This window comes from Lonchura striata, chromosome 1, assembly GCF_046129695.1.
Source record: "Lonchura striata isolate bLonStr1 chromosome 1, bLonStr1.mat, whole genome shotgun sequence".
Lineage (NCBI taxonomy): Eukaryota > Metazoa > Chordata > Aves > Passeriformes > Estrildidae > Lonchura > Lonchura striata.
Genome location: NC_134603.1, coordinates 152,441,250 through 152,468,975, shown reverse-complemented (window position 1 = coordinate 152,468,975; position 27,726 = coordinate 152,441,250). Strand labels below are relative to the sequence as shown.

The window sequence follows — 27,726 nt, the reverse complement described above, 5'->3', positions numbered from 1 at the left end:
AATCTTTACTAGATCAAGATATTTGCTGAAAAGAGAGGATAATAGCCTTTGAGAGAGGATATATCTGATACTTAAAAGCTTATTTACCTAAAATAACCATGGTACTATCAAACATCTGCACTGTAAGCAGACAGATTGTTCTGTGAAGTGGAAACCTGGCCAAATAAAATATCCTCTACAGCTGACAATTACATTTGAGACAGAGTTCAGAGATAAAAATTGGGAGGGAAGAAAGGAGAACACTGGCTTGGCTACTGTACCAGTGCTGTGTTTTGAGACTTGGTAATACCTGATGACAGCTAGCATGATATTTACATTGCTGCATATACCATAAAGGCAACTGACAGTGATTAAAAGGGAAAGATGAACTTTCTCCACTAAAGTTGCTGTGTTTGGAAATGAGATGTTTGAGCCTGCTTTCCATCGTGTAGAATTAACACTGCATAGCTGCAGTGCACTTTAAATTAGCCAGAGATATTGGCACAAAATCAAATAAATATAATTGGTTTCAAACTAAAAATCTAATTTAGGCATGCTAATAGCATCTTAAGTAAATGTGGCAGGTCACGCAGGACTTGTGTAACTGGCCCTTGGAGCTTACTGTAGTTACTGCCCTGGGGAAAATGGTCTCCGAGGTGTTCCCCAAATCACCTGGCTACCTTGGACAGCTGGAGGGTGTTTTATTGAAGGCATGATGGGAATGTCTGCTAGTCTGGACTTACTTGGGATAGCCTGAGGGTTGCAGGGAGTTAGGCATACAGCCAAGTGCAGCACCCTCTGCCACCCTCTCTTTTGTGCTTTGGTGTTTGCAGTGGAAATTTTGCACGAATGTCAGATAGGCTGATGCTCCACTCTGGCAATCTTTCTCTCTGCTGATACCTTCTGTGGCCAGTTGCTTTTTGTCTGGACTTGTTTTCCTTGCTTATCGTGCTCTGGTGTGGAGTCTGATGCTGAGGGGCTGCAGCTCTTTGTCATAGAGAGGCAGTGGAAAGCTCACCTTGGCTGCATGTGTGTGGACTGGTGACTGCAGATGAAATCAAACAGCAAAGTGACCAGTGACAACTTTGTCACGTATCTTGCTGACATGCTTTGCATGGCCAGCACTATTCCTCTCCCTCTATTCCAGTCCTAGCCTGTTTTATATTGACAGGCTGACCATTTTCTCTCCAAGCCTGTCACTTCCCTGCTTAGTCTATGAGGTTTCTCAACCTGAATGTTTGCCGAAGGTGGAAAACAGATGACATTTTTCTGTGTTCAGGGCCTAAGAGATACTGAAAGATTTTTGAGAGAACAATGCTGTATGGGGTGGGTTGAAAATTTCCATGAGACTCCCATTCCTTTCTGCAGAAACCTTGGTATTGAGACATTTAGATTACAGTAGCTAACCTCTACAGCTTAGAAATCAATGTTATTTATTTATTTATAATTTAGAGTTCAGTGGGGCCATAGGGAGATGTACCTAGCTTGGGGTATTGCCCATCAGTTGCTGATGGCTATGAAAATAATACTGCACTTCTTACAAGTAATTTGATTTGGGTTTATATTCCTTCCTCTGAGTCTGAGACATGAATTAAAGACTTGGGCAACAAGTCTGCAGCATCGAGCGTTTCTGTATTGATGGACCACTGGAGGGGAAACATGTTTTAACAAGTGCTGGCAGCACTGTGTGATCTTTGCTGGCTTATCATCCTTCTCCACTGTACATGGAGCACTAGGAATCTTGAGAAATACATCTTCTTACATGGGCAGAAACCTCTGAGCTCTGGACATTCTGTGTGGTTTTCAGTGGTATTCTCAGCTGTGAGAGCTCTTGTCAAGATGTTGAATAACTCACTGTCAGCAAGTTTTTGTGCTATTCAAATGTTTTGGCTCTATTTCTAATTGGACAGCAGACTTTCAGAATATGCTTCTCCTTATTCTCTGAAATTCTTTGAGCATGCTTGATTAAGGCTGGAATATCAGTTGTCTGTTGACACTGCAGGTGCTGACATAAATTGAGCAAAGACTCTCAGGTTTTGAGAAAGACACATAATGGTGTCTTAATAACAGAAATCCCTTGTATGGTGAGTACTGTTTGAAATCTTTGGCCTCACAACTTGCACAGAATCTCAAACTACTTGAGCTCTGGATGTACTCCAATAAATGATCAGAGAGCATTGCAAAGAGATACACCTGAAATTTAAATGAAACAAACAGGAATTCAGGAGTGAAAACTGCTTTTTCCTATTTCTCCTTCCAATTCTTCAGTAAAAGGTCTAGATTGTAGTCATTAGATGCGCTGGTGTGAAATGGAAGCCACTTGTATTTAAGTCTTAATTCCTGGACTTCTTACCTCCCCATCCTTGTCCTTTCTCAGGGTGTTGTCCAGCACATGCTCTGTGTCTCACTGTACCTGCAGCCACTTTTGGCTTGAACCCAGCTGAGTGTTCCCAGTGCTGGGCTGTGCTCAAGGTGAGCCTGAATGAACCTGCTGCATTCAGTGATGTGAGTTAGGCTGGGCTGAAGGGCAGGGCGACATTTTGACATTGACCACGTGGAAATGCAACGTTTTAAAATTATTTCTTTTAATCAGGGTTGAGCTGTTGTTCCTAAAGCCTTTTCATCAGAAATACGAGGGTAGCCACTGCCTTGTAAATGTGAGAGTTCAGCTCTTAAGCTGCCTACAGGATTGTAGCATGCACGTAGTGCAGGCATCTTCACATGTAGTGTATGCTTGTGCTGTGATATGTAGTCCATGGGGATCGCTGGTTTTCCTCTACCCCCCCATATTGGCTTTAAATTTGGCTCCCTCACAACTTTCCAGTTAAATGGGCTTTCACTTTCTGCCTTTGCTTATGCTTCTCTGATTTATTTCTTCCCTGCACTGTATTAGCAAGTGTTTCTCTCCCTCTTCTCTACACAGCATTTTCCATCTCTGCTGTTGATCAAACACAGCATAACTTGAGTTGAGAGAGTTGAGAGAAGGTGCACCAGGTTAAACCTGGCCTCTTACTACCTCTGCCAGTGTTCTAAATAGGTGCTTGTGCTGTGGATGTGTCATCCTTCAGCTTGTAAAGAAATGTAAAGCCCTGGTTCTTCTCTCAATTAGGCAGTACTATTCACAGTCAAGTTGTATTGGGAATTAATCGTGGAGAGGTGTTTGGGAGTAAGTGTGGTTGTGTTGGTGCAGGTCTGTGAGCTTCCTGGTGGTAGGAGCATGTCTGTACTCCCACGTTGCTGTTGGAGGGGAGCTGTGCTCATTTCTGTCTTTTGTAACTTTTTTGTGTCTTCTCCATGGATTATTGCTCTGCTGCTGTTTCAGTTTATCACAGGCCTCCCAACTAGGCACAGAGCAAAGCCAGCTGAATTCTTCCTTACTGGTTTTGCTGCTGTTCCCAGTGTCTCTAACAGCAGTACTCAGAGCCAGCTTGCTGTTTGAGCTCACTCTAACCAGTGCTAGAAGCACCCAAGTGATCCTCCTGCTGAATAGGGCTTTAACTCAACTTCTAGAATTGTTAACACTCTTCCTGCAGTCCCGTGCTGAGTAGATGATACTTTGCTGTGAAAGCTTTTTCCTCTCCACAGGTAAGCAGACTTTTGTGGCAATACTAGGAGTATGTCCAAGTCCTGTTATGAATTCCCTTTGGTTTTATTAATGCCATCTGTAACTGTTATTGTAGATGATATCTTCCATTTTGTAGTGAGAAGTTGGTGTGTAGTGGGGAGAGGGCTTGAAAAACATATTCAAAGACCATTAACATTGCATTACTTCACTCTTCCTGAATCGTGGGGCTTGTGCCAGCAAGACTTTGACATCCAATGGACTCTTGTTACCAAGTCCTGCTTGGGGAAAGGAGTATTCCCACCCCATGCTGAGTTGGCTGGAAATTCGAGAGTAGGCTTTTTTTTTTTTGCTAGCTTGTTTTTAGAAGCAGTTCATTCTTTGCAAGAAGACTCTTCTCACCAGAAGCCTCAAATGAGGAGCAGAAAATAGAGGCATCATTCTGTCTTCACATGAAATGGACCAAACAATACAAGATGGGTCTGAATTTGCAATCCAGTATTTAATTAGATGTGTATTTGCCCTGTGCTCTGTAACAACACATAAGAAGTTCTATTCCCAGTCTTATAGCTTCTTGTTTTATTGCTGTATTGTCCTTGGAATGAGTAATCAGAGCAGGGCTCCCACAACTCTTTGGCATAAGGCTGTCAAAGAGTTGAAGCATCCAGAGATGGAGTGAGCCTGCAGAGACATGAATACCAAGCCAGGGTTGTAAAGCATTAAAGGTTTCCTGGGCTTTGGGGTACCTGGAACTTGAAAATTGTTGCTTGGTCCAGAGCAGCCTTGCAGGGAAGTGTTTTGAGTGCATTGTTCATAAGAGGAAAACCCAGGGGCACAATTATAAACAGAGCCTGCGTCACGAGCGGCTTTCTGGCACCGCACTCCAGATAGTGGAGGATGGATTCCAGATCTCGCTTAAAAATAGAGAGGTCGTGTGTGTGCAGGGAGGGTGGAAGCGCTGGGCAGGGCTGTGCGGAGGTGTTCGACTGAGCATTGCCCCATGCTGAAAGAGACTTGGGAATGTGACTTACGGGGCAGGTGTGGAGAGCTGGATTTCCCCAGCCTTAGAAGAGCTGTTGCGGTCTTCAGCTATCTAGTGGGAAGTTCTAGAGGAGATGAAGCTGAATTGTACAGAGGTGCATGGTGAAAGGCCAGGGTTGGGAGAAAAACTGGGAGATCTGATTAGTTAGCAAGGGGAAAAGTTTACCATGTGGGGGGTCAAACACAGAAATGGCCAAAAAGATTGTAGAAATATCTCTTGTTAAAGAAAATCCAAGCTAGACTGTATTCAATGCTGAGGAATCTGATCAAAGCTGGGATTTGATCCTGCTTTCAGCAGGAGGGTGGACTAGAGGTACCTTCAAACTTAAATGGTTCATAAAGTTCATTTGACCCTGGGAAAGAATATTTCCTCTACAGAGGGGATTTGATACTGCAGTAGGATAAGGACTGATTCCCCAAGACTGTTATGGAACAGTTTCTCACAAAGCTGTTACAATCAACAGGGGACATAAGTTACATTGAAGGGAAGCTTTCACATCTCTGAGGGTGTCTGAAATACAGGTAAAGCTTGGACAACACTGTTTTGTGAGTCTTCCTTCCATGTAACTACTCCAAAGTGCTATTGCATGTGGTAGGAGAATACTATCCTGGAGCCAGGATTTGATGCTTGTCTTGTGACCCTTTGGCATGACTGTTCATTGCTTAAGCAGATCTCTCTGCCAAGAGGATCTCTGGCCTCCATTGCATTTGCCTGGGAAGAGGCATCGGTGCAATTCATCCCAGTGTTACTGGGAGAGCTGCAGTGGCCTTATGTGGCTGCAGAGATTCAGTTAAATTGGAGACAAAGTGTGTAGGTACATGCTGTGTCCTCTGGTCAGTCTGCTGCTATCCACTCTTCCAATTAGCCTTGAAATAATTGGTTTCCATTAACTTCAGCTGAGATCTCAGCAGGTTTGTCTTTATTTAAAAAAAAGAAGCTTCATGTAAATTGTGGAACCATAGAAGGTATCCAGCCTCCTTTGAAAGCTGATGCTGGGCTTTCATGGGGAGTTTGTCTCAACTTAAGAAGTTTCTGGCTGGAGCTGGGGATGCTGAAGGTACAGGGACCACGGATCCAGGGATCCAGAGGAGATAACCTGGAAAATCAGGCTTCAGTAACTGAGTGCTTGGGGACTTTTTTATTTGGGTTATTTTAATCCTTTCAGAGGTTGGTTTTATTTCAGAAAGAGCCATTTAATCGTAGAAACATGAAAGAAGCAGGGGTTAGAAAGGGTATGTTTTCCTCTTAAGGCGGTGTTTTCTAAAGTAGGTCATGACCCTCTTATGTAGGAATTTTGCAGCTGCTATCCTAAGAGTTGGAACTATATCTGAGAGCCTTACAGAGGCAAAAGCAGGGGGCATTAAGCAGATCCTAATACGCAATAGGAAGGTCTCCTTCCTCCCCATCATCCTTCAACAAAATGATCTCCTGCTTTTCAGGAATAAAGCAGCAAGCATTTGGCTGTGCCTGGTTTTCATTGTTTTGCTAAGCCCTTATGTTGGAAGAGATTAACCAGGGAGTAAATTTTCTCCGAAAGCTGATCTTGAGAGAGGCAGTGGGAAGAGCTTCAGCACTGACCTTGATCAGAGTGTCTTGAGGTGGGGAGTGAGCAGGAGCCCAGCACAGGAGCATTAACCCTGTGCTGCCCATGTCATCGGGACTTCAGTGGGCTCTGATTGCAGCAGATCTGTGACTGCTGGGAGAATTGGTTTGTCCAAGTTGTGCTACCCTGGCACAAACTGCCCTTGGGGTTTTTCCTCATTGAAGGTTGTTCATAGCAGCCCAGGAAATCTCTTCTCTTCTTGCTGTTGCCCACATATTTGTTACCTGCTCCCAAACTTTACATAACTTCCTCAATGAGCTTTTTCTTTTTCTCTCTGTTGGTGTCATCTCTCTCTATGCTTGGTTTCACTTAGCAATGTGTTCAGCATCCTTGCTGCAGTTTCTCTCCTTTCTCTTGCCACCCTGGCATTTAATAAACAACGTCTGTGGCTGCAAAGCCTAAAGTGCCCACATTGCCATGTTTTCTGAACTCTCCAAAGAAGCATGGAAACCAGTCTTTGTTTGGTCCCAGAAGCATGGCACGCTGCTGCTGCCACCAAAGAGCAGCTTGCTTGTGGCACATCGTGCTGCAGCTTGGCTTAATCCTCGCTTGATACGCTTTTGAGATTTCATTGTTTCTCTATAATTAGTGCTACAGAGGAGCTGAAAGAAATGACGAATTAGCGGGAGAGGGGGGAGTGGGGAGAGCAGGTGGTGATCGAACTAAAGAGAGCTGCCAGAAAAGTAGGAGCAGCAGGGAATTAAATGGGAGGAGTCTCGAGTTCAGATGATTGCCTGCCATGTGCCCAGAAGGATTTAGTTTGGGATTTCATTACTGTTCAAATAATGCCATACACTCATCACAGATCGGGTCCCTGTAGGCCGGGGCATTGTCCAGCACTTAGTGAAAAGCAGTTTTTACCCTGAAGTCCTAGTGAGCATTGATCCTGCAGACTCGAGGACTGGAAAGGAGCTGTAGCATGAGTGGTCCTGCTTTTAATTAGGCTGCATCTATTGTTTCTGGTAGGAACATCCTAAAAGAATAAAACACAAAGCTATTCTTTGTGTGGTGACTTCTTTAAAGCCCTGGACTTCATCTTGTGTAGGACTTGGTTCACAGTAATGATGTTGCATCTGGATTGTAAGAAGCACTTCTGCCAGTTGTGCTTACACAAACTGGGTTTAACTGGCATGGAAATCCTGGGATGTCATGTAGGGGGAAGCAGGCATATGCTGACACTACTGAGTGTCTGAGATATCCAGGAAGAGTCTTTGAACATAGATACCTGTGCTTATGAGGACAGGTAGCTTTAGAGGTATAAATACACACTGAGAAATCAACTGGAGAGTGAAAAGGATTGTGTGACAAGACAATCCTCTGAGGTGCAGTCATATATTCTTCCAGCGTCTGGCTTGTGTTTTCAGCCTCTATTACTATGCACTAAGACATCCAAAGAAAGAAATGGTAATACTGGCTCTTTGAATATGTCAGTAGCAACATTTCTTCTGGGATCTAACCCTTTCCAAAGAACTGATACAGTGTTTGTTTTTTGTTCTGACTTCCAAAAGGCTATTGCTGTAGGGAGACCAGCAGTGCTAGGAAGTGCAAACTCACTTCTGCCTTTTGTCACCACTTCTGTGTGTGCTGCTCTCTTTGTCTTGAGCCCTTGTGTTCTTACATTTTTCCCCTCATCAAAGAAGCAGCAGAAACAAACCAAGAGAAGCAGATACTGGGTGAAGAGGAGTAGGTCAGGGCCACCCAGGATTCCCAGTGAGTGGGAATTCGTTTATGCTGGGACTGCTGCTTCCATGCTGGATTCCTGCACCTGCTGGGCAGAGTGACTACTGGGAGTGCATATGGAGGTTTGCTTTTGGGGTGTTTGTCCTGTGCTTAACATTGTGTATTTCAGCCATGTTCCTGGCAGTCTAACCAAATTCTGTCAAAACTCCCCTCCTTGCTCTTTCTGAGCACTTTCTATTAAATATCTGCATAGACCTTTCCATCATCTGTTATTTGCTCTAGAACCTGCTTACAGCACTCAAACTTTGTTTTCAAAGCCCTTTTAAAATAGTCTTGCTGTTATTGCTGTCCTTTTCCTAATAACTTTGTTTTGCCTTGTGCTATGAATAGTCTCTGAAAAACAATATGTGCAAGTAATAAGTGGCCTAAGTCTTGACCTTCTTAAAAACCCATTTGCTTTGGGAAATAATAAAGCTTTAGCAGCATTAGCATTCTGTGTTCTGCACACTTATGCCTTCTGCCATTAAAATGTAAACTCCTGAGTACAGGGAGTCCTGGCAAGCTGATGTCCAGGGTGCACTGGCCATGCCATATAAAGTGAAGTCAAAGTCCTGTAGTTCCCACTGTAGCAGGTGCTGGTTGAAGATTAGAGGAGCAGAGTCCCACAGTTCAGGGCTTTTCAATTTATTTCAGTGTGACTCAGAATAGAACAGTTTTCCTGTCTTTCAGGGTTGTGTTTCAAGCTCTTTCCCTTACCTGGAACTTGGTGAGAAGACTCTTGATTGTAGGAAGCTTGAGTACCCTTTGTTTGAAAATGAAAGTTTTTGCCCCCTGTTCATGTGAATGTACTAGAAAAAAATCACAAAGCTTGCAAAAATGTGCTTTACCTGAGTTGCAGAATCTGGAAGTAGTTTTTATAGTGTTAAAAATAGAAGAATCTGCTAAAATAGGTGTGTTACACCAAAATACAGAATAGCTGTTTTCATTTATCTTTATTGTTATTAGCATTTTAGGTATTCGCAATAGGAACACTTGAACTATTTTCCACATATCCTACTACTGTGGATTTACTCCTTTCCAGTGAAGTGTGTAAATGTGGGGAACCATGATAGAGGTAGAAAGTAAAACAACAAGGTGTCCTATTGATGAGATGTAAATGTTGCAATAGCTTCTGGAAGCCAACAAAAATGAACTTAACATCAAATAGATTTTAAGTCTCACTATTGCAAACTCCCTTGCATGTCAGAGGATATGATGGTCCTGGGTACTTTAAATCCAGAACTCCCTACTTGTAGCAGTTTGAAAAACAGTATGTTAAAACATGGTATTTTTTCCCTATTGGAATTTAAATATTCTGGGGCTGTGGTTTTCAACCCAGAAATGAGGCAGTGTAAGAGCTGGAGCTGAACCTGCTTGAATGAAACTTACCTCGTGTCTTTGCATAAAATGAGGAGAGATGAGAACAGCAGTTAGTGCATAAAAATATTTGAAAAATCTCATTAGTGTTGGTAGTTTTGACACTTTGGGTGAACACATCAGCCTAAAAGTCTGTGTGACCTCAGTGACATATCTTTTTAAAGTACATTAGTAGAATCACTCTTTTATAAGGAAGCTGGAGTCTGGAGAGTTTTTGGTCTGCAGAGCTGTAATGATCCCTTGAAGGGATCATAAAGATCCACTTGTTTTCCTTCAGTTTGCCCAACACTTGGATGTGATGGCTGAGCCAGCCCGTGGAGAGCACAGTGGGGAGTGCCTGGAGCGCTTTTGCTGGGTTTTTACCTGGCTCTGCTGTCTGAGCTATCAGGCACTGGGAATTTTGCTGTCTGGCCTCCCTCCCTCCCTGCTGAAGTCTGTAAGGTGTTGGTAACTCTCTCTTTTCCCCCAGGGAGCGGAGCGACTGCGGTGGTCCAGGCAGCCTTCTGCGCTCCGAAGAAGGAGAAGGTGGCGATTAAACGGATCAATCTTGAGAAGTGTCAGACGAGCATGGATGAACTCCTGGTATGCAATCAGAATTGTCTGGGAAGTTGTATTTCAGTGATTTCTGAGATATCTATTTGCCAAGCATCTTAAAACCTTTCTTGAGGTAGGGTGAAGGTGAGGGAACTCGACTGACTTCATTAGAGGCAGCTCAGTAGTCCTGGCTATGGCGCATGGAACTTAAAATGTTAAAAAGATCAACTGTTGCAAAACTTCAGACTGCTTGTTTAGAGCTCAGCACTTTGTATAATCCCTTTGTTTTGAACTGAGTTAATGTGCAAGTGTGAAGCTCTGCTGTATCCACAAGAGCTCTGAAGTTTGAGGGGGATTCAGAGCTACATGCTTTCAGAACATTTAAAATTTAAGGGAATGGCTTTGCTTTCTTTTCCTTTCCTGCAGTTCTTTGCAGTTTTTTCCATTCACCTGTAAAGAGAAAAACTGAGTGAATTAGCTGTTGTTCCTAATCTCTTTCTGGTACTGATGCCAGCTAAAGGGATCACTGACATATTTCAGGCTGCCATATGGAAACCCCGTAATTCTGAGTTCAGGACAGGAGACAGAGTCCTTTGGAGCTGCAGCACTGTAATTTTCTGCTGTTCTGTGCCTCTTTTCCCAAGGTTGTCTCAAAGAAATACAGAATTTTGCAGTAGCTGTGGTAACTGAAATTTCCCTTTTCTTATCTGGCTCCTGTGTTGATGGGCTTGGTTTTCTTCTCTGTGTGTGAGCTAGTGCCTCTGCAGTGCAGTTGTTGTCTCATTCACCTCACATCTGGAAGGTCCCTGAATTTAAGCCAGGCAGACACAGACATTCCTGTGAACATTGAGGCATCTCCACTAGAATGAGAAAGCTCTTTGGAGCAAAATTTTCCACAGTAAATATTTGCATTATGGAGATGAGGCTTGGTACCATCTTTTCTTCTGAAACACCTCTCTAGGATTTTTATAATCCTGCCTTGGTCTTTCTGTCCCCCCTCAACAACTTCTGTAGTTTACCTCAGGCACTTGTTTTGGTGCTTGCAATTAGATGGTAGAACAGAAACAGAACCTGGGAGTCCTGCTACCTCTACATTTGTACAATCTTCAGCAAATCACCTGAACCACAGTTCCAGTTCCCATCAAGTATCTAACGGTATTTTTTGTCATTATGGGTATCTGCAAATCAGCCCTGGTTAAGAGGAAAGGCCCCATTCAGGCTGCCAGTGGTCCTGTGGAGGATTGCATGTAGGACTCAAGATGGCCTGTGTTCAAATCCTCTTATGGCTCGTGTTAATGTAGGAGTTCAAGATCTCTTCTCACAGTTGGTCTTTTTGACCTTGTGCCAACCCTGGGTATCCTTTTCAAGCCTTTTGTGTGACTTGCCCATACTACCCTGCCTCAGTGGTATTCCTGATTGCATTATCAAGATGTCGTAATTGAGACTGATTCTTTGAGAAATTGCCATTTCTGACTAAAAACATTAGGTTCAGAAAGGGACACTGCAGAGACTTGATGTGTAATTTTAGATAAGTACTTCTAATTGCATATTTAGGTCTCTGGCTGACCTGTTCCTCACAATGACTTTTCCTGTTATGGGTGGGCCCGCAATGTATTGCTGTTGTCAGCTCTCCAGAGCTTCCAGTTTTGTGACCAATCTGGTGTGGGTCCTTCTCTGGGCTTGAGTATGCAGTTGTAAGTGTTCTTGAATTTAAAAGGCATGGAGGGGTTGAAGGGCATGAAGATGGTTCTGAGCTGTGGCAGCTTCCAGGATCAGGGGTTGCTGAGGTAGCTGTGTTGTGTGAAAAAGTGTTTTCCTTGGTTTGTTCTGAATTTCTCCGTCTGTTGGATCACCAGTGTTGTTGCTCAGTGCAAGACCCAAAAGAAAGGAAGTTCCTGATTTCCCAACTCTGTGTGCTTCACTTATTTTTATCTTGTTTCCATATCTGCTTCTATCCTAAGTTAAATATTCTCAAGTTTTACAGTCTTGTAGTCTCCCTTCATGACAGTTTTCCCAATTAGTTTAACTTTTCTGAGCAATTGCTTTGTATTGCAGGATTGCACCTTCCCCACAAAAAAAAAAAAAAAAAAAAAAGTTAACTGTAGGTGGTTGAGATTTTTGTAGGTTACAGTTGTTTTAAGAAACATATAAAAAGACAAATATGATTAGTTCACACTGGGGTGTGTTATGCCCCTGCCTTGCTTTCTCCTCTCCTCCAGTGCAGTTAAAATCACAGACTGGGGCTCCTATTGCACTTAAGGCATTTGGGCACAGCAGTCAGCTTTTGGTGAGCTCTGGTTTCCTGCCTGGGGTCAGGAGGGTGCTCTTGGGTTACAGCACTGCCCACTCATTGGGCAGTGTCATAGCAAATGGAAAATTGTGCTTAAATTAATTTATAATTATTTTTCTGCAGTGCCTCACACTTGTAGATTTCTCTGTTGAAGCAAGCTTCCTTATTCCCAGAAGCTGCATGGCCATGAGGGTAGAGCAGTCTCATGTTGCTTGGGAGGGGGTGGGGAGACCAGCAAACCATACTGCCATTCTTAAAAAGATTATTTGGTTCTTGTATACCTCTTCAATGTATGTGCTGCTTTGTGGTTTGCACTTGTAGTTCTTGGGATGGAGGAGAAGAGAAAGATTAATTTGGAGTGGGAAATGCAGAGTAAGTGGCTCTATCACCAGCTGGATGGATGAGTGGCCTTGAGCTTCGTTTAAGCCTAGCAGGTGTCCAGAGGCCAGGAAGTCTGGGATCACATCCTTGCTTTGGAGATGCTGTGCTTAGAGTAAGTGCTATGACTTGGCTCATTAAAGGTATTGATCTTGATCCTTTTATCTCAATATACATTTGAGCCGTGTGGGTGGTCAGGAATAAACTGCACACTTTGCATATATTGTATGACATTCTAGGTTAATGCACTAAATGTATTTATTGCTGCTGTGGGCTATGGAAAATGCAGGAAGGGCCAGCTTTGTTGAATCATGAGCAGGCCAAGTCAAGGACATTCAGCTCTTCAGCTGAAGTGCTAATTGCTGTAAAGAAAGTAGACAGCAGGAGTAATAGTGTTCAGAGATGTGCCTCTTTCTAACCCAGCTACTGAATTAGGTGATGTTTGTCAGGAATTTATTTCCATGCTTCATTTTCATCTTTTTTCCTGTACATTTTTGAGTACTCACAGACCATTCCTAGGCTGCCTTTGGGAGTCAGCTGACAGAGAAGTACAATTTACCTTGTAGGGAGAGGTTCTTGCTCAGGGGTGTGACTGGGAGTGGAGTGCTGGGAGAGGTGGTCAAATACAGTGTTGTCTACAAATGCTCTTGGACTTTTTGATTTATTGCTGAAGTTCCACTTCTTATTTGTCTTGCAACCCACAGTAATTAACAACCACACCGGTGTGGGTTTGCAAACAGTCTGCTTGCTCATGTGCTGTATTTCACAGCTGCACACCATTCAGAGCTGTGTTTTGCTCTGACTCTTTTCCATTGGGGGATGCTGGTTGCTTTCCTACTTCTGCTAAGCCTTGAAACAGTGGTGAACATCTGCCTCAAAATAGCCATGCTTCCAGCCTTTTTTCTTGTAAAAGTGTTTTCTTGTTTTAAAGAATTACAGATCTAAAAGGCCTTAAATCCCCCTCTGTTCTACAAACTCTACTTCATTTTCATGCAATTAAAGCTGAGTTTTCTTTCATCCAGATGGAGACTTTCTCCATGAGTAGCAGATGACGTGGGTTGTCAGCTTAGCAGTTTCCAGGAATGTTGAACAGCAGAGAGGGAAACATTAGCTATGGGATATTTCACATTGGGCTTTCCCAGCTAGGGGGAAGTGCTGTCTGTTTATTCCCTAAGATGATTCAACAGGAGACATGCTCAGGAAAGAGCATGGGAGATGTGGTGTTGCTGTTCTTAGAAAGATTCCAAATTCTTCCTACTCCAGAGACAGATTGCCCTGGGCCTGACAGGTTGCACACAAGAGGTGAATGTACTACTCTTTCAGTGCTATGGCCAGAGGGCAGTTAAGGAGGCTGAGGGAACAAGCTGAACTGCAGTTAAACAGAAATGTCCTTTAGAATTTCATGGAAATAACCCAGGGAACTTGCTGCCAATAGCATGGAGATCAAACATTGTGTGAGATTAAATAAATCAACCTATAGTTGAGAAGGTTAAATTAGATAGGATTTAAAAAAAGGATTATGAACTCCCCTGGTTTAAATCATAAGCCAAGTGTTAACTGCCCAGGCTTAGTCAGAAGTCTGCCCTCTGGGCAGATAATTGTGTAACTGCTTTTTATAGAGTTTTTACACCTTCTTTTGAAGACTTGGACAGGATATTGAACTGCCTTTGATCTGATGGAGCACTTCCTACAAGTAGTTTAACCAGACTATAAGGTTGTTGGGACAAAGCAGCAGATTGCTGTTCTGTGAACATCAGACTTAATAGTGAGTGAGATCCTGAACATCCAATGTCTTGGACTGGACAAGCATGAGATGGTGCATGTAAAGAAATTCAGAGAGTTTGCAGCTGTCTGTGGGCACTAAGCACATTGAAAGCATTGTTGAGCTGTAAGCACTGGGTATTGATCTGAACAACTATAAGGATCAATGATAGGTTAGCTGGGGATGTGGGTAAAGCTGGCTTGTATCTGTGAGTGGAGGCAGTCACACATTTTCTTTTTGGCTGAAACCAATAAAAAATGGCCGTGTAGGAATTGCTGCACCACAACAGTTTAGAAGCACCTGTTTCCTTCAGTACATTTTCACTAATGCTGAAAACTTTGAAAGAGGGACTGACCATTGAATGAGGCTGAAGAGTAGCCATTGAAATGGACAACTGCTGAATGACTTGCCATGGGACTATTTTGTTCCCGTCACTGAAGATTACTTAATGGATGAACTGTGTTTATCCCTTTCAGAATTGTTTCTTTTCCACTGTTGTTCTAGGGCAAATCTAACCCCCCTTTACTCATGCCAGTTTAGCTCTTGTAGCAACTTAACGCAAGGAGTTGAACTGGATAATCCAAGGAGTGAGAGTTGAATCAGAATCTGATTTTGTGCTTTTCCCCCACCTTCTTAAAAAATGTCTCTCGAGTTAATTTTGATAGAAGAACATATTTGAGTTTGTTTTTTATTTTTAGTTGTGCTGCCACCTCAAAAGGCAAATGGATTATTATTGTCAGTTTTACAAGCTTTTAGCTAAACTTAAAATTTCATTTGGAGCAGAATGTGAATTGTAATGGCTGCCTGTAGGACTGGAACTCTAAATCCTGCTTTAAAAGGATGAAGACCAGCTTTAATGCCTTATCTCTCAGCTGAAATCTCATGGTATAACATCTTTGCCAGCCATAGTTGAAGCATTGGTGTTTTCAAGGGGTGATCACATCTGATCTGCTTTGATTTCTGTCCCAGCCATGCTTTCCCTCCCCACTTCTCTTATGGTTGTGATTCTCTTCAAACAGCCATGCTGGCAGCTCTCTGGACTCCTCTGAAGTTGCAGGTAGCCACATGAAAGCACTCCGCTGCTGTGCTGTATCTCTGGAGTTCATGTCAACATGTAGGAAGTAAAACTAAATAAAGCATAATTTTTATCCTGGTATTTGAGAGCAAGTGCCTCTGAAGCAAGCCTCAGGAACAGGTAAACACAGAGTAAAAGGTGGTGTAAAAAGAAAATACCATTAAGAAACTTGAGCTGGTAGCTAAAACACAGCCTTACCTGTTCCTATTAATTCAAACTTCAATTGTGTGTCACTGGGCAAATAAACCCTCCTCCGAAATAGCTGATCTCCAGAAGTACGTCTGGCTTACAGGAGACTAATAGTTTGCTTATGATTCTACATTATACTTCACTGCATTTTTATGACTGTTTTGCAAGCCTTGAAATGTTTCTTTTATTGCCTGTAGAAGTACTGAAAACATTTGTCAGAACTCTTAATGGAAGCCATGGAGGCATTTAGAGCTAATCCCAGTCTATTTGCTTTTGGTATTTGACAATACAGATATTTTTAATATCTCGCTCAGGGTGAGCATGTAACCATTTCCAAACCATTGCCTGTGTCTAGACATGTTTTTGTCGGGAATTCATTCTCCATAGCTGAGCAGAAAGCAGAGGAATTGATGGGAATTGGCAGAAAGGCTGTCACTGAAGCCATGGAGTGTCAGGGGTATTGGATGGAAGAACTGCTTATCACCCACTGCATCTATCAAGTGACCCATGGCTGTTGGCAGAGAGGGAATAAAGCAACCTTGTATAGAGCAGCCCAAATAAATTATTACAGAGGTGTGGAAATCACTGAGATTTTTATTAGCAGTCTTCCAATATAGTTTTTATTCTGGGGAAAATACGGGAAGCACGGTTGTAACTCTGTTATCTGGGGATGGCAATCTCATTAGGGAGAGGAATTGGGAAGAGGAAGCCTTTACCTGCTGTGACTTTGTTGTATTTGAAGAGTAGCAAACTCTCCCAAAAGCTTTGGAAATAGTATTAAACTGAGCTTACTACACACAAAATAGCTGCTTTGCTGCATTTTATCCCTTCCTACTCTGTTTTTGAGCAGAGCTGCCCAGTGATCTTTGAGTGGGATCCCTGCTTTAGCTACAGCCATTCAGCCCCTGCATTTGTACTGCTGGAGCAGGCGGTGGATAGATGACAGAATTGGCTTGGTTTCAGTTATGCCAGGAAGCATTTTAACCACAAAGCCCCTGTGATTTGCTACTATCACTTTAAACAGTTGTATGGGTTGAGCTTTCAGGATGTTGGTACCCTCTTTGGGGGAAAAGAGAAACCAAGCTTTGATGTAGCCAGTGTGAGATTAGCCTAGAAAACTGCTGAAAATGAAATGGGGGTTTGTGGGTGGGAGGGAAAGTCTGCCTGGCTGCTGCTCCTTCTGATTGGTAATAATGTAAAAACACTGAAAATCGTGGGCTGTGATTCAATTAATTATTCAGAGCTGTGCTACACTGTTTGAGAAATGGATTAATCTGCCTGTATTTTACATCCACTGGCTGACAGAGGTGTTTAATTGCACAGATCAGGTTTGTGATTATTTATTTTCCTTCTTTATGCTTTGGTGCACATGACAGACTTCAGCTATTTTTTTTTAGCTGTGTTTCCCAGCCTGGGGAGCAGATTGTGGTAGCGAATGAGAGAGGAAGTTCTTAAAAAATATTAATAAAATGTTAACTGCCACCAAATGCCTGAAAAATTCTGTAGTATGGGGCTGCTTAAGTAGCAAAAATCTGATCTAGGTCTAGGATCTTAAGTAAACTTGGTCCAGACTTTGTCTCATTACCTCCTGAACTACAGTATCATATACAAATATATATTAAATATGCAATGTTTGTATACATTTCTCATATTACTCTCTCAAACTCCCAGGAAACTTCTTCAAAATATTTTGAGCAGTCTAGCTGAGAAAATATAAAGCCAACTCTAATACTTTCTGAGAGTGTTGGATTTGGGGTGGGTCTGTCTGACGGGATGGATTACCAGTCCTTGCTTGCTGCTTTCCTCTGGTGCCAATTGATCTTGTGTAGTATATTTTAATTTTCAGAGAGAGAACTACAGAGGACCAAAGAAAACTCCAAAGTTGCTGATTTATTTTCTTTGTGAAAAATGACTTGACACAAGTGAAAGTTTGCAAGGAAGGGAGCTGGAGCTGTTGGAGTAAGCAAAATATATTGTTTTAGGCTGTATTTATTTTCACAGTGTTTTTTAGTCAGAGTATGCTACATGGAGATGAATAGCTTATTCCTCTTCAAATATCCTTTCCTGTTTAGAAGGATTCTTCTTTAATCTTCTTGTTAAGTTTCCTGGAAAGTTGGTGCCTCTCCTGGGGAAGCAGAAAGAGGAACCAATTGCTTTGGATTCCTCAAAGGCACCTACTCCCTGAAAAGCAGTGCTAAGTGGATAAATCAACATGAGCCTGTTCCTTTGGAGCTGTGATTGCCAGCTCAGGCCTTGCCAAGGGGAAGCAGTGGCTTTACTCTGAACTCAGTCAAAAGCAGAGCTTTGTACAGGAGCAGGAGGAAAATGTGCTGCATTTGTGGGGTGTCCTGGGCACGAGTGAATTCTTCTCAGAGCTCTTTCTTGTATTTCAGTTCCAGGGAAGTCTTGTGCTTAGAGGGAGAGAAGGATCAGGAGTGAAGGGCCCTTGCTCTCCTCCTTCCCTGTGTCCTATGGAGGAATGCTGTAGTTGAGAGCAGAAGTTCAGGGTATGAGAGGATGAGTGTCTGGGGTGGGTACAATTTGTCAGGTTAGGGGACTTGGCTGAAGCACAAAGGCTTAGCTGGGTGCAGTGCAGAGTGCCAGGCTTGGCTTAGTGGATGGCTTTTGTGTATGGACAGCTAAGAAACTGAGTCTTTCTGTCCAAAGTGGTAATTTGTGCTTGCATAATGAAATCAATGTTTTCTGTGGTGTTGTTCCCTCCATAACCTGGAAAACCTCAGCTCTGAACCCATCACTAAAATTAAGATTAAGCACAGTCAAAACTCAAAACAATTTAATGTCTCAACATATTTTCATATTGTCCTCAACTGGTAGTAGCTACTGATTTCCTAATCTCAAAGTGATCTCTCTCTTCTTCCAGTGTGACAAAGTATACAGCTGTCCTTTGTGCCTTCAACCTAAGTGAGCTAAGCCATCTGCTTTCCTGCTGGGAAGAAACATGAGGAATAAGAGGCCTTTTCCCCCCAGAGACCAATATTTCCCTTTCTCATCCAAATGATAGTCTTCAACAGATTAAACATCTGCTGCATAGTGTTTTACTGAAAGGAGAAGTCAGCATGAACTTCCTAGGTCACAAACTGGAGGGAGTTTTTGGGAATATTCTGTTGTAGCTGCGTGGAGGTATTTTGATTGCCACCACTTTGATGTCCTTAATATGGGTTTTTTTGGTTAACTTTTCCTTCCTGTAGACAGGCAGGAAGAACACCCTAAAATACCTTTTGGCTCTAGTATAATGCAACCGGAGTGTTTAGAGTATTTCTGGATTTTCTACATTTACCTTCTAGGTATCCTTTTTCTTTGCACCCTTGCTGTGTCTTAAGAATATAACTTCTGTGCCTGAGGAGTAATTACCACTGTGTCCAACTGCTAATGTTTTATTTTTCTCTACAGAAAGAAATTCAAGCCATGAGTCAGTGCCATCACCCTAACATTGTATCTTACTACACATCGTTTGTGGTGAAAGATGAGCTTTGGCTGGTGATGAAGTTACTTAGTGGAGGTGAGTGGTCCAATTTTTTTACCCTAAAGGCAGCATAAAAACCTGTCCTCCCTCCTTCCTCTCGCCCTTCTTTACCTCTTAAGGTTCTCACTTGTGAATTAAGACATTTCATAAATTGTAGAGTTGTTTAGGTTGCAAAAGATCTCTAGGATCAGAAAGTCAATGATTACCCCAGCACTGGGGGTTCAAGTTCACCACTAAACCCTGTCCCCAAGTGTCACATCCGCATGTCTTTTAAACACCTTGGGGGGTGGAGACTCCACCACCTCCCAAACAGCCTGTTCCAATGCTGAACAATCCTTTCCATGAAGAAATGTCTCCTAATATCCTACTCCCTGGGAGCAGAGCTTGACCTCCACCTGGCTGCCCCCTCCTGTCAGGGAGTTGTGCAGAGCCTAAAGGTCCCGCCAGAGCCTCCTTTTCTCCAGGCTGAACCCTTTTCCAGCTCCCTCAGACACTCCTGGTGCTCCAGACCCATCCCCAGCACTATTCCCTCCTCTGGACATAATCCAGCACCTCAATGTCCTTCTTGTCATGAGGAGCCTGAAAGTGACTACAGGTGTGGCCTCAGCAGTGCTGAGTAGAGGGGACAGTCCCTGCCCTGGCCCTGCTGCCACATATTGCTGACCCAGGCCAGGTGCCAGTGGCCTTCTTGGCCACCTGGGCGCTCTGGCTCATGTTCAGTAACTGTCAACCAGCACCCCCCAGGTCCCTTCCCACCAGGCCTCTTTCCAGCCATTCTGTATGAATAATATTTGATGTCAACCCATTCAGCTCAGAAGTAGCTTCTCATGTTATGTCTATCAGTAGTAGCACCTGACTGGCTTTTGAAAAATCACTGCCTGGTTAACACAGAACCAGGGAAACCTCCCTTTTCTGGATTTGTTCTCTTAGAGGCTGGAGAAATAACTTTTTTTGAAAGAGTTGAGTTTGAAAATTTTGTATCAGTAATGTTTTACTTTGAGTCATAATATTTTCCAGGATCCCTGTTTAAGTTACAGCTGAGACAAAAAATGGAATCAAGTTCTGGATGTTAACACAAAGAGCTGTTGCTAAATCTTGGGCCTGTCTTTAAGAAGACTTCATTTTCCTGGCACTGCAGCAAACAGGAATTGAAAACTGAAAAAAAACCCAAAACCCTATTTTGAAAAAAACCCAACCTGGCTTCTCTATTCTTGGCTTAATTTTGTGGACTGTAAAATGCCAGGAGATGATGTGGAAAAATCTGGCTAAACCTGTTTGCATTTTTTACAAGAGCTCAACAATGACCATAAAACATGTCTCTTTGAAGGTGTTCTTTAGAGAATTTTAGCAGTTCTCTTGGGAGAAATAAGATTTCATGCCAGCCTTAAGTCTGTCTTAACGGGTTTTTAATATCTCACGTGCTCATGTGTCATGAAGCAATACCCTCTGTTTTCTTAGATGTGTAACAGGTCATTAAAGATGTGATGACTGTGAGTGGAAAAGAATCCTCTGCCAGCTTAGAGCAAGCAATATTGCTGTGTGTATAGAAAGTGTATCTATGGGAAAGTTTCCACAACACGAGGAAATGGCATTTCAGGGGTGCTGGAGAGGCAGCAGCAATGGGTTTGGCCTTTTCCAGGAGAGTACACAACCTCTTTTTGAAGAAAATGCACAGCTGCTCCATCACTTCACAGCAGGTTTCTGTCACAATCGAGTCACGATGAGGCTCATCCTTGAACCCCCAAGTGTTGTCTCTGTTTGTTCTCAATTTTGTGTGGAGGTTTTTTTGGTTGTGTGGTGGTTTTTTAATAAAGCTGGGGAGAAGTCAGACCATCATTATCAGGGCAACACAGATGTAACAATTACACTGGAAAATTTCTGGAAAAAATAATTATTGCTTCAGAACCAGCCTCTTGCTGGTGTGAATGATGACCTGCTTCTCATTTAATATTCCCTTTGAATGGGCTTTTATGTTCTTCAGCCTGATAATTGACCCTTGTGCAGCTCTGGCATTTAGTGGGGCACTTGCAGTAAAGGAGTGCTAGGAAATCTTCCTGCTTCTTATTCTGTTGCATTTGTTAAAAAGTAGGGTCATATAGTGGAAGACAGACCAGTAAGAGTCTAATTTCTCCCTCCCCCCAGCATTTCTGTGACTCAGTGTTAAATTTTCTCACTTAAAAAGCATCATTTGAAGGCTGAAGGAATTGCTAAAGTAAATAGAAAGACTTTGAGAATGACCTTTCTAAGCAGGGCAATATCTTGCGAGGTATTTTTCAGCTGTTTTCTTCCATGTACTTTTTACTTCACACTTTTTTTATATCTGTGCTTCAGGAATCTCGTATTAGATCTCATAGGTAGATTCTACAGCATAATCTTAAGGATGGGGGAAGAAACTTGTGATTGGAGCTTTCTGACTGAAGAGCTTTTTCGTTCACATTTAATGAGCCTATTTTCAGTTGGTCTTGGGCTCAGTGATTTATGTAACAAGAGACACTTCTAAAACTGCCTCTCATTCCTTTGAGCTTAGTTCTTATCAGTAATAAAGTGGCTCGTTTTGCAGTCATCTGTCATCCAGTGGGAAAAATAATGATCTGGATTTCTCAACAGGAAAAACCTTTGAGCTGGTTTTTAAACCAGAAAACAAAAGCAAAGAAAAAAACCCCAAAACAAAACCAAAAACAAACAAGGAAAAAAAAGTCCTCCACCAAAACAAACCCAAAACAGAGTACAAAACAACAGAGGTAATTTTGTTTAGCTGTTCAGAAAGATTTGTACATCCCAATAAGTACATATGAAATACATTCTGATGTCCATTCTGTGTTTTGATCATGGCTTTTGTTCATGTTCATGTATTCTGGGTAAAGTTCAGAATTTTATTGTCTCTTTTCTGTTAGTGTATGCTGGTGTGATTTCAGGCTGAAACTAGTTTTAATTTCAGCCTACAAATACTGACCTTATTAATTTGACAAACAGCCCAATCTGTAATGCAGGTCTTTTTTGTTGTTGTTTTAAGCACAATTTAATTTATTTTCTGGCTGCAGTCTTTTGTTAAAATCCTAACCTGGTCATACATGCAAATGTTTTAGAAAAGTCTCTAAGGGAAAATACTATAAATCTACAAATTGCTGTTGTCTAACAGTGCCTTGCTCCTCTGACAACCAGAGGGTGGACTCAAAGATCCTTAATTACCTGACTGACATTGTCACTGAAACAGAACTATTTGTCTCCACAAGTACTCTGTTGACGGGAGATGTCTATATTTGAAAGTTGTCAGCAGCCAGGAGGTAGCGTTGGGGAGCTGATGTGCATCAGAGCCCAGCCAGGCTGGTGAGAGCCACTGCTCAGAGCCCTCTGAGCTGGCAGCCCTGAGCCCAAAGCAGGTGTGGAGTTGCTGATGGCAGAAACGTGGCAGTGATGAGGTGCAGCTGGTAGAGACTAGGGGTGCTGGTGTTTCCAATTACTGACAGCCTCTTTCAGCTCTGGTGATGTCTGTCTGTGTCAGGTTTGTGAACTGTTTGCTGATTCTGTTCCCTTCATTAGACATTACAGACCCTTTTCTCTAATGCTGGAAGTTCTGTAGGGTTCTAAGCTTAGCAGTGTGAACTTGACACCCCAGCCTTTTGAGTCCAGTGTTACTCCAAACTAAAATCCAATGGCTATTTCTAGACAGCTGCTGACCTGCTCTTTGCCTCCCTGGCATTCTCCTGTCATGAATTTTACTCATGCCTTTTTAAAGCCTGCTGAAGCCAAATCCTGCTCTCAAACTCCTGTGGCTTTTTAGTAGGAAGAGGAGCAGCTGTGCTTTTGTTCTTGTGCTTTTACTGATTGTGACCTGCTTGCTCTTCTAAATTCTCAGTGCTTTTAACAAGAGCTCTCATTTCACAGGTGACCCATGGCTGTAGATAGCTCTATAGAACAGTTGCTCCTATGAAACAGCTGGCCCTGGTGACTTGTTACATCACAAAACCATTTTTCCTGTCCTAGCCTGCAGCAGATGAAACCTCCAAAATATTTTTAAACTGTGCAAATCCTTTAAATACTGAAACATTTCCAGATACGGCTCTTGGATATTCTGCCCTCCTGAAGGCTGCTGATGAAATCTGCTAAGGAGATTGCTGTATAGAAATAGTTAAACCTTCTATTTTTTGAAAGTTTTTAAGATTAGCTAATCAACTTCTTACTTCAGCCTTTGCTCTGAAGCTCAGAATGCCAGACCAAAAGAGGTAGGCAAATCCTAGTTCTCTACCAAAGAGTTAGGACATCTTGTCCTGCTTCTGCTGTGTTAATCTCTGATCTGGCTCCTCCCAATTCCAACAGAGAGTTATGATCAAAGCATAAACCACAGGTCCTTAGAAAACTTCATGTTTATATTGAATTATTTTCTTAGGAGAGAGAACACTATTTTTAATTCATCTGGAGGTGTTTTGATTTTATTTGTAGAAACACAATTTAATTTCAAACAATTCAGGATGGGATAAGTCAGAAATGGGATGGCAGGGACTGTACATGATTGCAGAATGCAAACTGTGTAGATACATTGCCACTCCTCACTGTAATAAGAAAAGCATGAAAAATAAGCTTGTCTTCAGATTTTCTCCTATAAATGTCTTGATCACAACAGCAATAGGCTGTTTTGCTCCCATTATTGTATTATCTTGTTTTCTGCCTTAATCTTTCCATATTTCTTCTGCATCCATGCACATGCCCTGGGGGGAAGGAGGCAAAAAGTGGATGTTTCCTTAGCTTTCCCTCTGAGGATATTTAACCAGAGTTAACGTCTTTTCCTTTGTTTTGTATAACTTGTTGTTTCCTTTACTTTGCTACTCTCTAGCTGTATCTGTATTCCTCAGTCCCAGAAGTACTGAATCCAAGCAGTTCCTCCTGCTAATGCATTTTCTTCATCTGTTTGCCAGAGACTGACAAGGTGCAGATTTAATTCTTGGCTCTAATGACAACCTGGCTCACTGAAACCACTAGCCAATGCTGAGATGTCTTGAAAGAAGCAGCAGTGAATCTGCCAATTCCCCCTTCTCAAAGGTTCAGCCTGTTCAGCATTAGCTTTTGTCAGGTTTGGGGCAGATTTTGGTTCTCACAAAGTTGTGTGGTGATTCCTCAGCACTGTTTTCAGGCCTATTTGTGCCACACCTCTAAATGGCCAATCAATGCAGGTACTGTTACCTGCCTTTTATTTATTTTTTTTTTTTTGCAAGTTAGAGAATTAAATTTTCCCGTTTTGCTTCCCAAACAAAGTTAAATGAGAAGTTTTCTTTGCATTCAACTTAAAGTATATCTTGGTTCTGTCACTTAAGTTATATTATAACATGCAAGATATGGTTCCCATAGCAACCAGCTCTGTTGTACATTTTTTTGTTCCTCTGGGGGCATGTAAAATTCCAGCTGGAATATTCCTGTATTTATCTATAATCATGTTCCAAACAAGCTTTCCTTTCTGCTCAGGTTTTCATGCCCTTCTCTGCTTCAGCCCCAGTGTGCTGAAGCACTAAGAAGTGTCACTGGTGACTGTGGATGTTTTCTTCCTCTGCAGAGGAGAAACGTCAGAAACAGGCTTCCTAAATGCCATTCCACAGGCTTGCTGGTGTAGGTGAGGTCAAGGAATCATGCTCTGGATTTGGAACAGGAAGCCTCAGTGTTTGTGATGGTTTGCTGTTGAAAGCGAAGCAGTGGAACAATTAGGACTTCTTGCCCCGAGGGTGTGATTACACAGTTTTCTTCAGCAGCAAAGCTGGTTTAAGGAGTTCCGGGCTCTTTGGTCTCCACCCTGCCTGGAAAACTGAATTTCCAGTTACTGCAGTGATCCCATTTTATAGTAGGGCTTTGTAAGTGATGCAGGGGCACAACAGTGAGGTGGTGAACTGTGGAACTTCAATCTCATTTTGTCACCATAGATAATCTTTAGTAATTCACATAATTCATGTTGTTGGAAGAGTCAGTTTTGTTGGATATGTGTGGGGTGCAAGTCAGGACTGCTTTTGCTGGGATCCAGGACTGTCCATTGCAAGTGATCTGCCTGGTGTCAATATTCAAAACCTGAATATCTTTCTCTTACGAGTAGTTACAGGTTGGGCTCTCTCAGCTGAGGGTGAGTCTGTGTACAGGTTCCTTCTGACTCGTGCTGTCCTTAGGAGCTACTGCATTAGCAGCTTTTGGAGCAAACTGGAAAGCTTGTGAGTTTGAGCAGAAAACCACTTTCCTCTCAACTGCTGTATAGTTTGCACTGAGAGCTTGCTCTTCACTAAGTCGGTGCATTTCCGTGACCATTGGTGTCAGAGTGCACTGAGACACTTGGATGATGAATGACAAGTCATGCTAAATGCTTTATCAGATTGCACAGTATCTCTGTAGGCTTCCTGTTGATGTGCTGCACAGTGTATATTTGATGGGCAGGAATTTGTTTTAGCTGCATTTTTTCCATATCAATCACTAAATGTTGTCTTCTTTCCTTTGTCTTCCTTTGGGCTTCGAGATCAGTTGCTCATCACCAGCTTTCTTTAAACATCCTTGTTAATGACAGCATTATTTATATTTATGGTTAGACTCCAGTTCTGACCCTTTTCTCTGTGTCTTGTTTTGTCTTTTCTTGGTATGTGGCCCTTCTGGGCTTGGAAGAGCTTTCCAGTTGGACTCAGCCAAACTTAATTACTTTTTTTTCCCCTTTCTCTGACTGAGGGTTCACCTCCCTGTACTTTGAGTCCATACTTGCTACTTGTGAATTTTTAATGAGAAAAATAATGGGGGAATTGTAATCAAACCTAATGCCATGTATAATACACACAGGAGTGCTTCATAGCATTATCTAAAATAGAGGTTTTATTTTAGGGAGAAGTCAAAGATATTTTTTTCTTTTCTGGAGACATTGTAGTGCATTTGTTTTCTCCTTGAAAATCTTGTAAGTGTTAACACAGAGCAGAGTACCTTATTTCCAGTGTGAACCTCATCCTCTGGTCACTAGGTTCTGTCTTAAAGTGAGATTGAGCAGTTTGCACATGGAGTACAAATCCATAGTGAAATTGCATTTAAACAGAGCTCCAGCTGTGTTTGGATGTGCTCTCTCTTCCCAGTTACTCCTGAACTGGTTTGAAGCTGGCTCAGAAGCTGGCAGTCTCTGCAGTTGTGCTGGTGTTTCTCAGCAGTGTGGTCAGTTTGTTAAGCACATCCTCTGGTGTGGTTTAGGCCCTGGTTCCACTTCAGCTGGAGTAGTTTCCAGTTAATTTTAGCAGTTATTGTATTGCTGGATTGGGAACAGGCCACTGTGCAAAACAGTCATTTCCCCTTTTAGATTCTGATTCCCTCATCTCTTGGTCCAATAGAATGGAGTTGGTGTGGGAGTTTGTCTGTATCCTGAGGCATTGGAGGTCTTACCCTAGTCAGTGTGTCACACATGTAACTGAGACCTCTGGCATCAACTTTGCATTGAATTTATCAGCCTCATGCTGCAATCCAATCCTGGCCTTCTAGCAGGAGGTGTTTTCCTGGACAGTGAAATTCCCATGACTTCACTTTTCAAAGTAGCTCCTACCTTGGCTGTGGGTTTCTGTTTGGTTGGTTATTCTGTTGCCCCATGCCAGGCTTCCTGAGCCAGAGCACTGGAACACCGCATGGAGCAGTGCTGGGAAATGCAGCTTGGCTTTGTTCTGTGTATTCCCTGGTGCTGTGCTTAATGAAGTTGCAGTTGAGTTGTGAGTCAGAGCCAACTCCCAGACTTACTGATTTGTGAATTGGAAAAATCAGTTTCATGGTGCTGTGGTGCCAGTGACCAAACCCTGAGCAGACAAAGGGGGACGGTCCTAAGAACACTTTTTCCTGCAGAAGGGTGGCTCTTGGGTTGCTTCTCTGATGTTTCCTGCAGTGGGCATTTTGCTGATCCCTTTTTGCTGCTCTTCTTTCTGTAGAGGACTGGCAAATTCCCTCACTTCTATGAACATCTCAATGTCAAAGTGGTTTTAAAATAAATGTGCTTAAAAAGTGTCAGGCAGGACTGGGAGCAGATATAGCCTGTGTGTGAATCAGCCTTTTCACAACGAGGGCTGGCTCTGTGCATGCCCTCTTGTCTGACTACCCTCCACCCCTCTTTCAGGGTTAAATACAACCTCTAACTTGGCTAAATAGAGGATTTTTTGACCAAATGAATTTGAGCACCGTATGATCTGCCTCCTCATGTTCCCTGAGCCCTTTGCAGGAGAAGGGAAATGTTTGTGAACTAAGTCTGCTAAGAGAGTCGTGGGTGGAAAGAGGACAAAATGAGTACGTGAAGAACCACATATTTTCACTGGACTTCTAAAACAAGTGACAGTTTGTTCTCCAGATTAAGGCTCATTTCAGAGGAAAAACCTGAACAGTGGACGTGGAGGGGCTTGTTTGGTGGGGTTTTGTTGATGTCACAGAAATTCTTGTCCAGGATAAGAAGCCTCAAAGTTAGTAAGCGTGTACTCTTTAAATGTGAAAATATGATAGGCTGAAGGCCAAGTGACTCCTTCTGACACACAGCAGAAGATGCTTTTCTCAGAACATAAAGGTGAGATTTCAGTGAAGGGGTTAATCTCCAACATCTGAAATTCTGACTGTCTCCCAAGTCCCCTCCCACATCTACCTTTCTTCAGTAAAGATATCCTTGCTGGGATGCAGGAAGTCCAACATATGTCAAAACAACCTGAGTTACATCTGGGTGAAACCACTGGGTAGGACCCATGTCAAAATTCACTAAACATGAGTGT

The 27,726-nt window shown here is 42.6% G+C and overlaps 1 protein-coding gene across 2 annotated transcripts in view; it reads left to right on the top strand.

The window, feature by feature from the left end:
• The window catches only part of OXSR1 (oxidative stress responsive kinase 1), an 87,326-nt gene that overhangs the window by 9,370 nt on the left and 50,230 nt on the right, over positions 1-27,726 (top strand). Inside the window, exons 2-3 of one of the 2 annotated variants that reach the window (XM_021555329.3) lie at positions 9,752-9,864; positions 18,922-19,030. In XM_021555329.3, coding sequence (XP_021411004.1) covers positions 9,752-9,864; positions 18,922-19,030 — 222 coding nt within the window. The remainder of the gene's footprint in view (positions 1-9,751; positions 9,865-18,921; positions 19,031-27,726) is intronic. The other variant, XM_077789521.1, reaches the window with a different exon arrangement.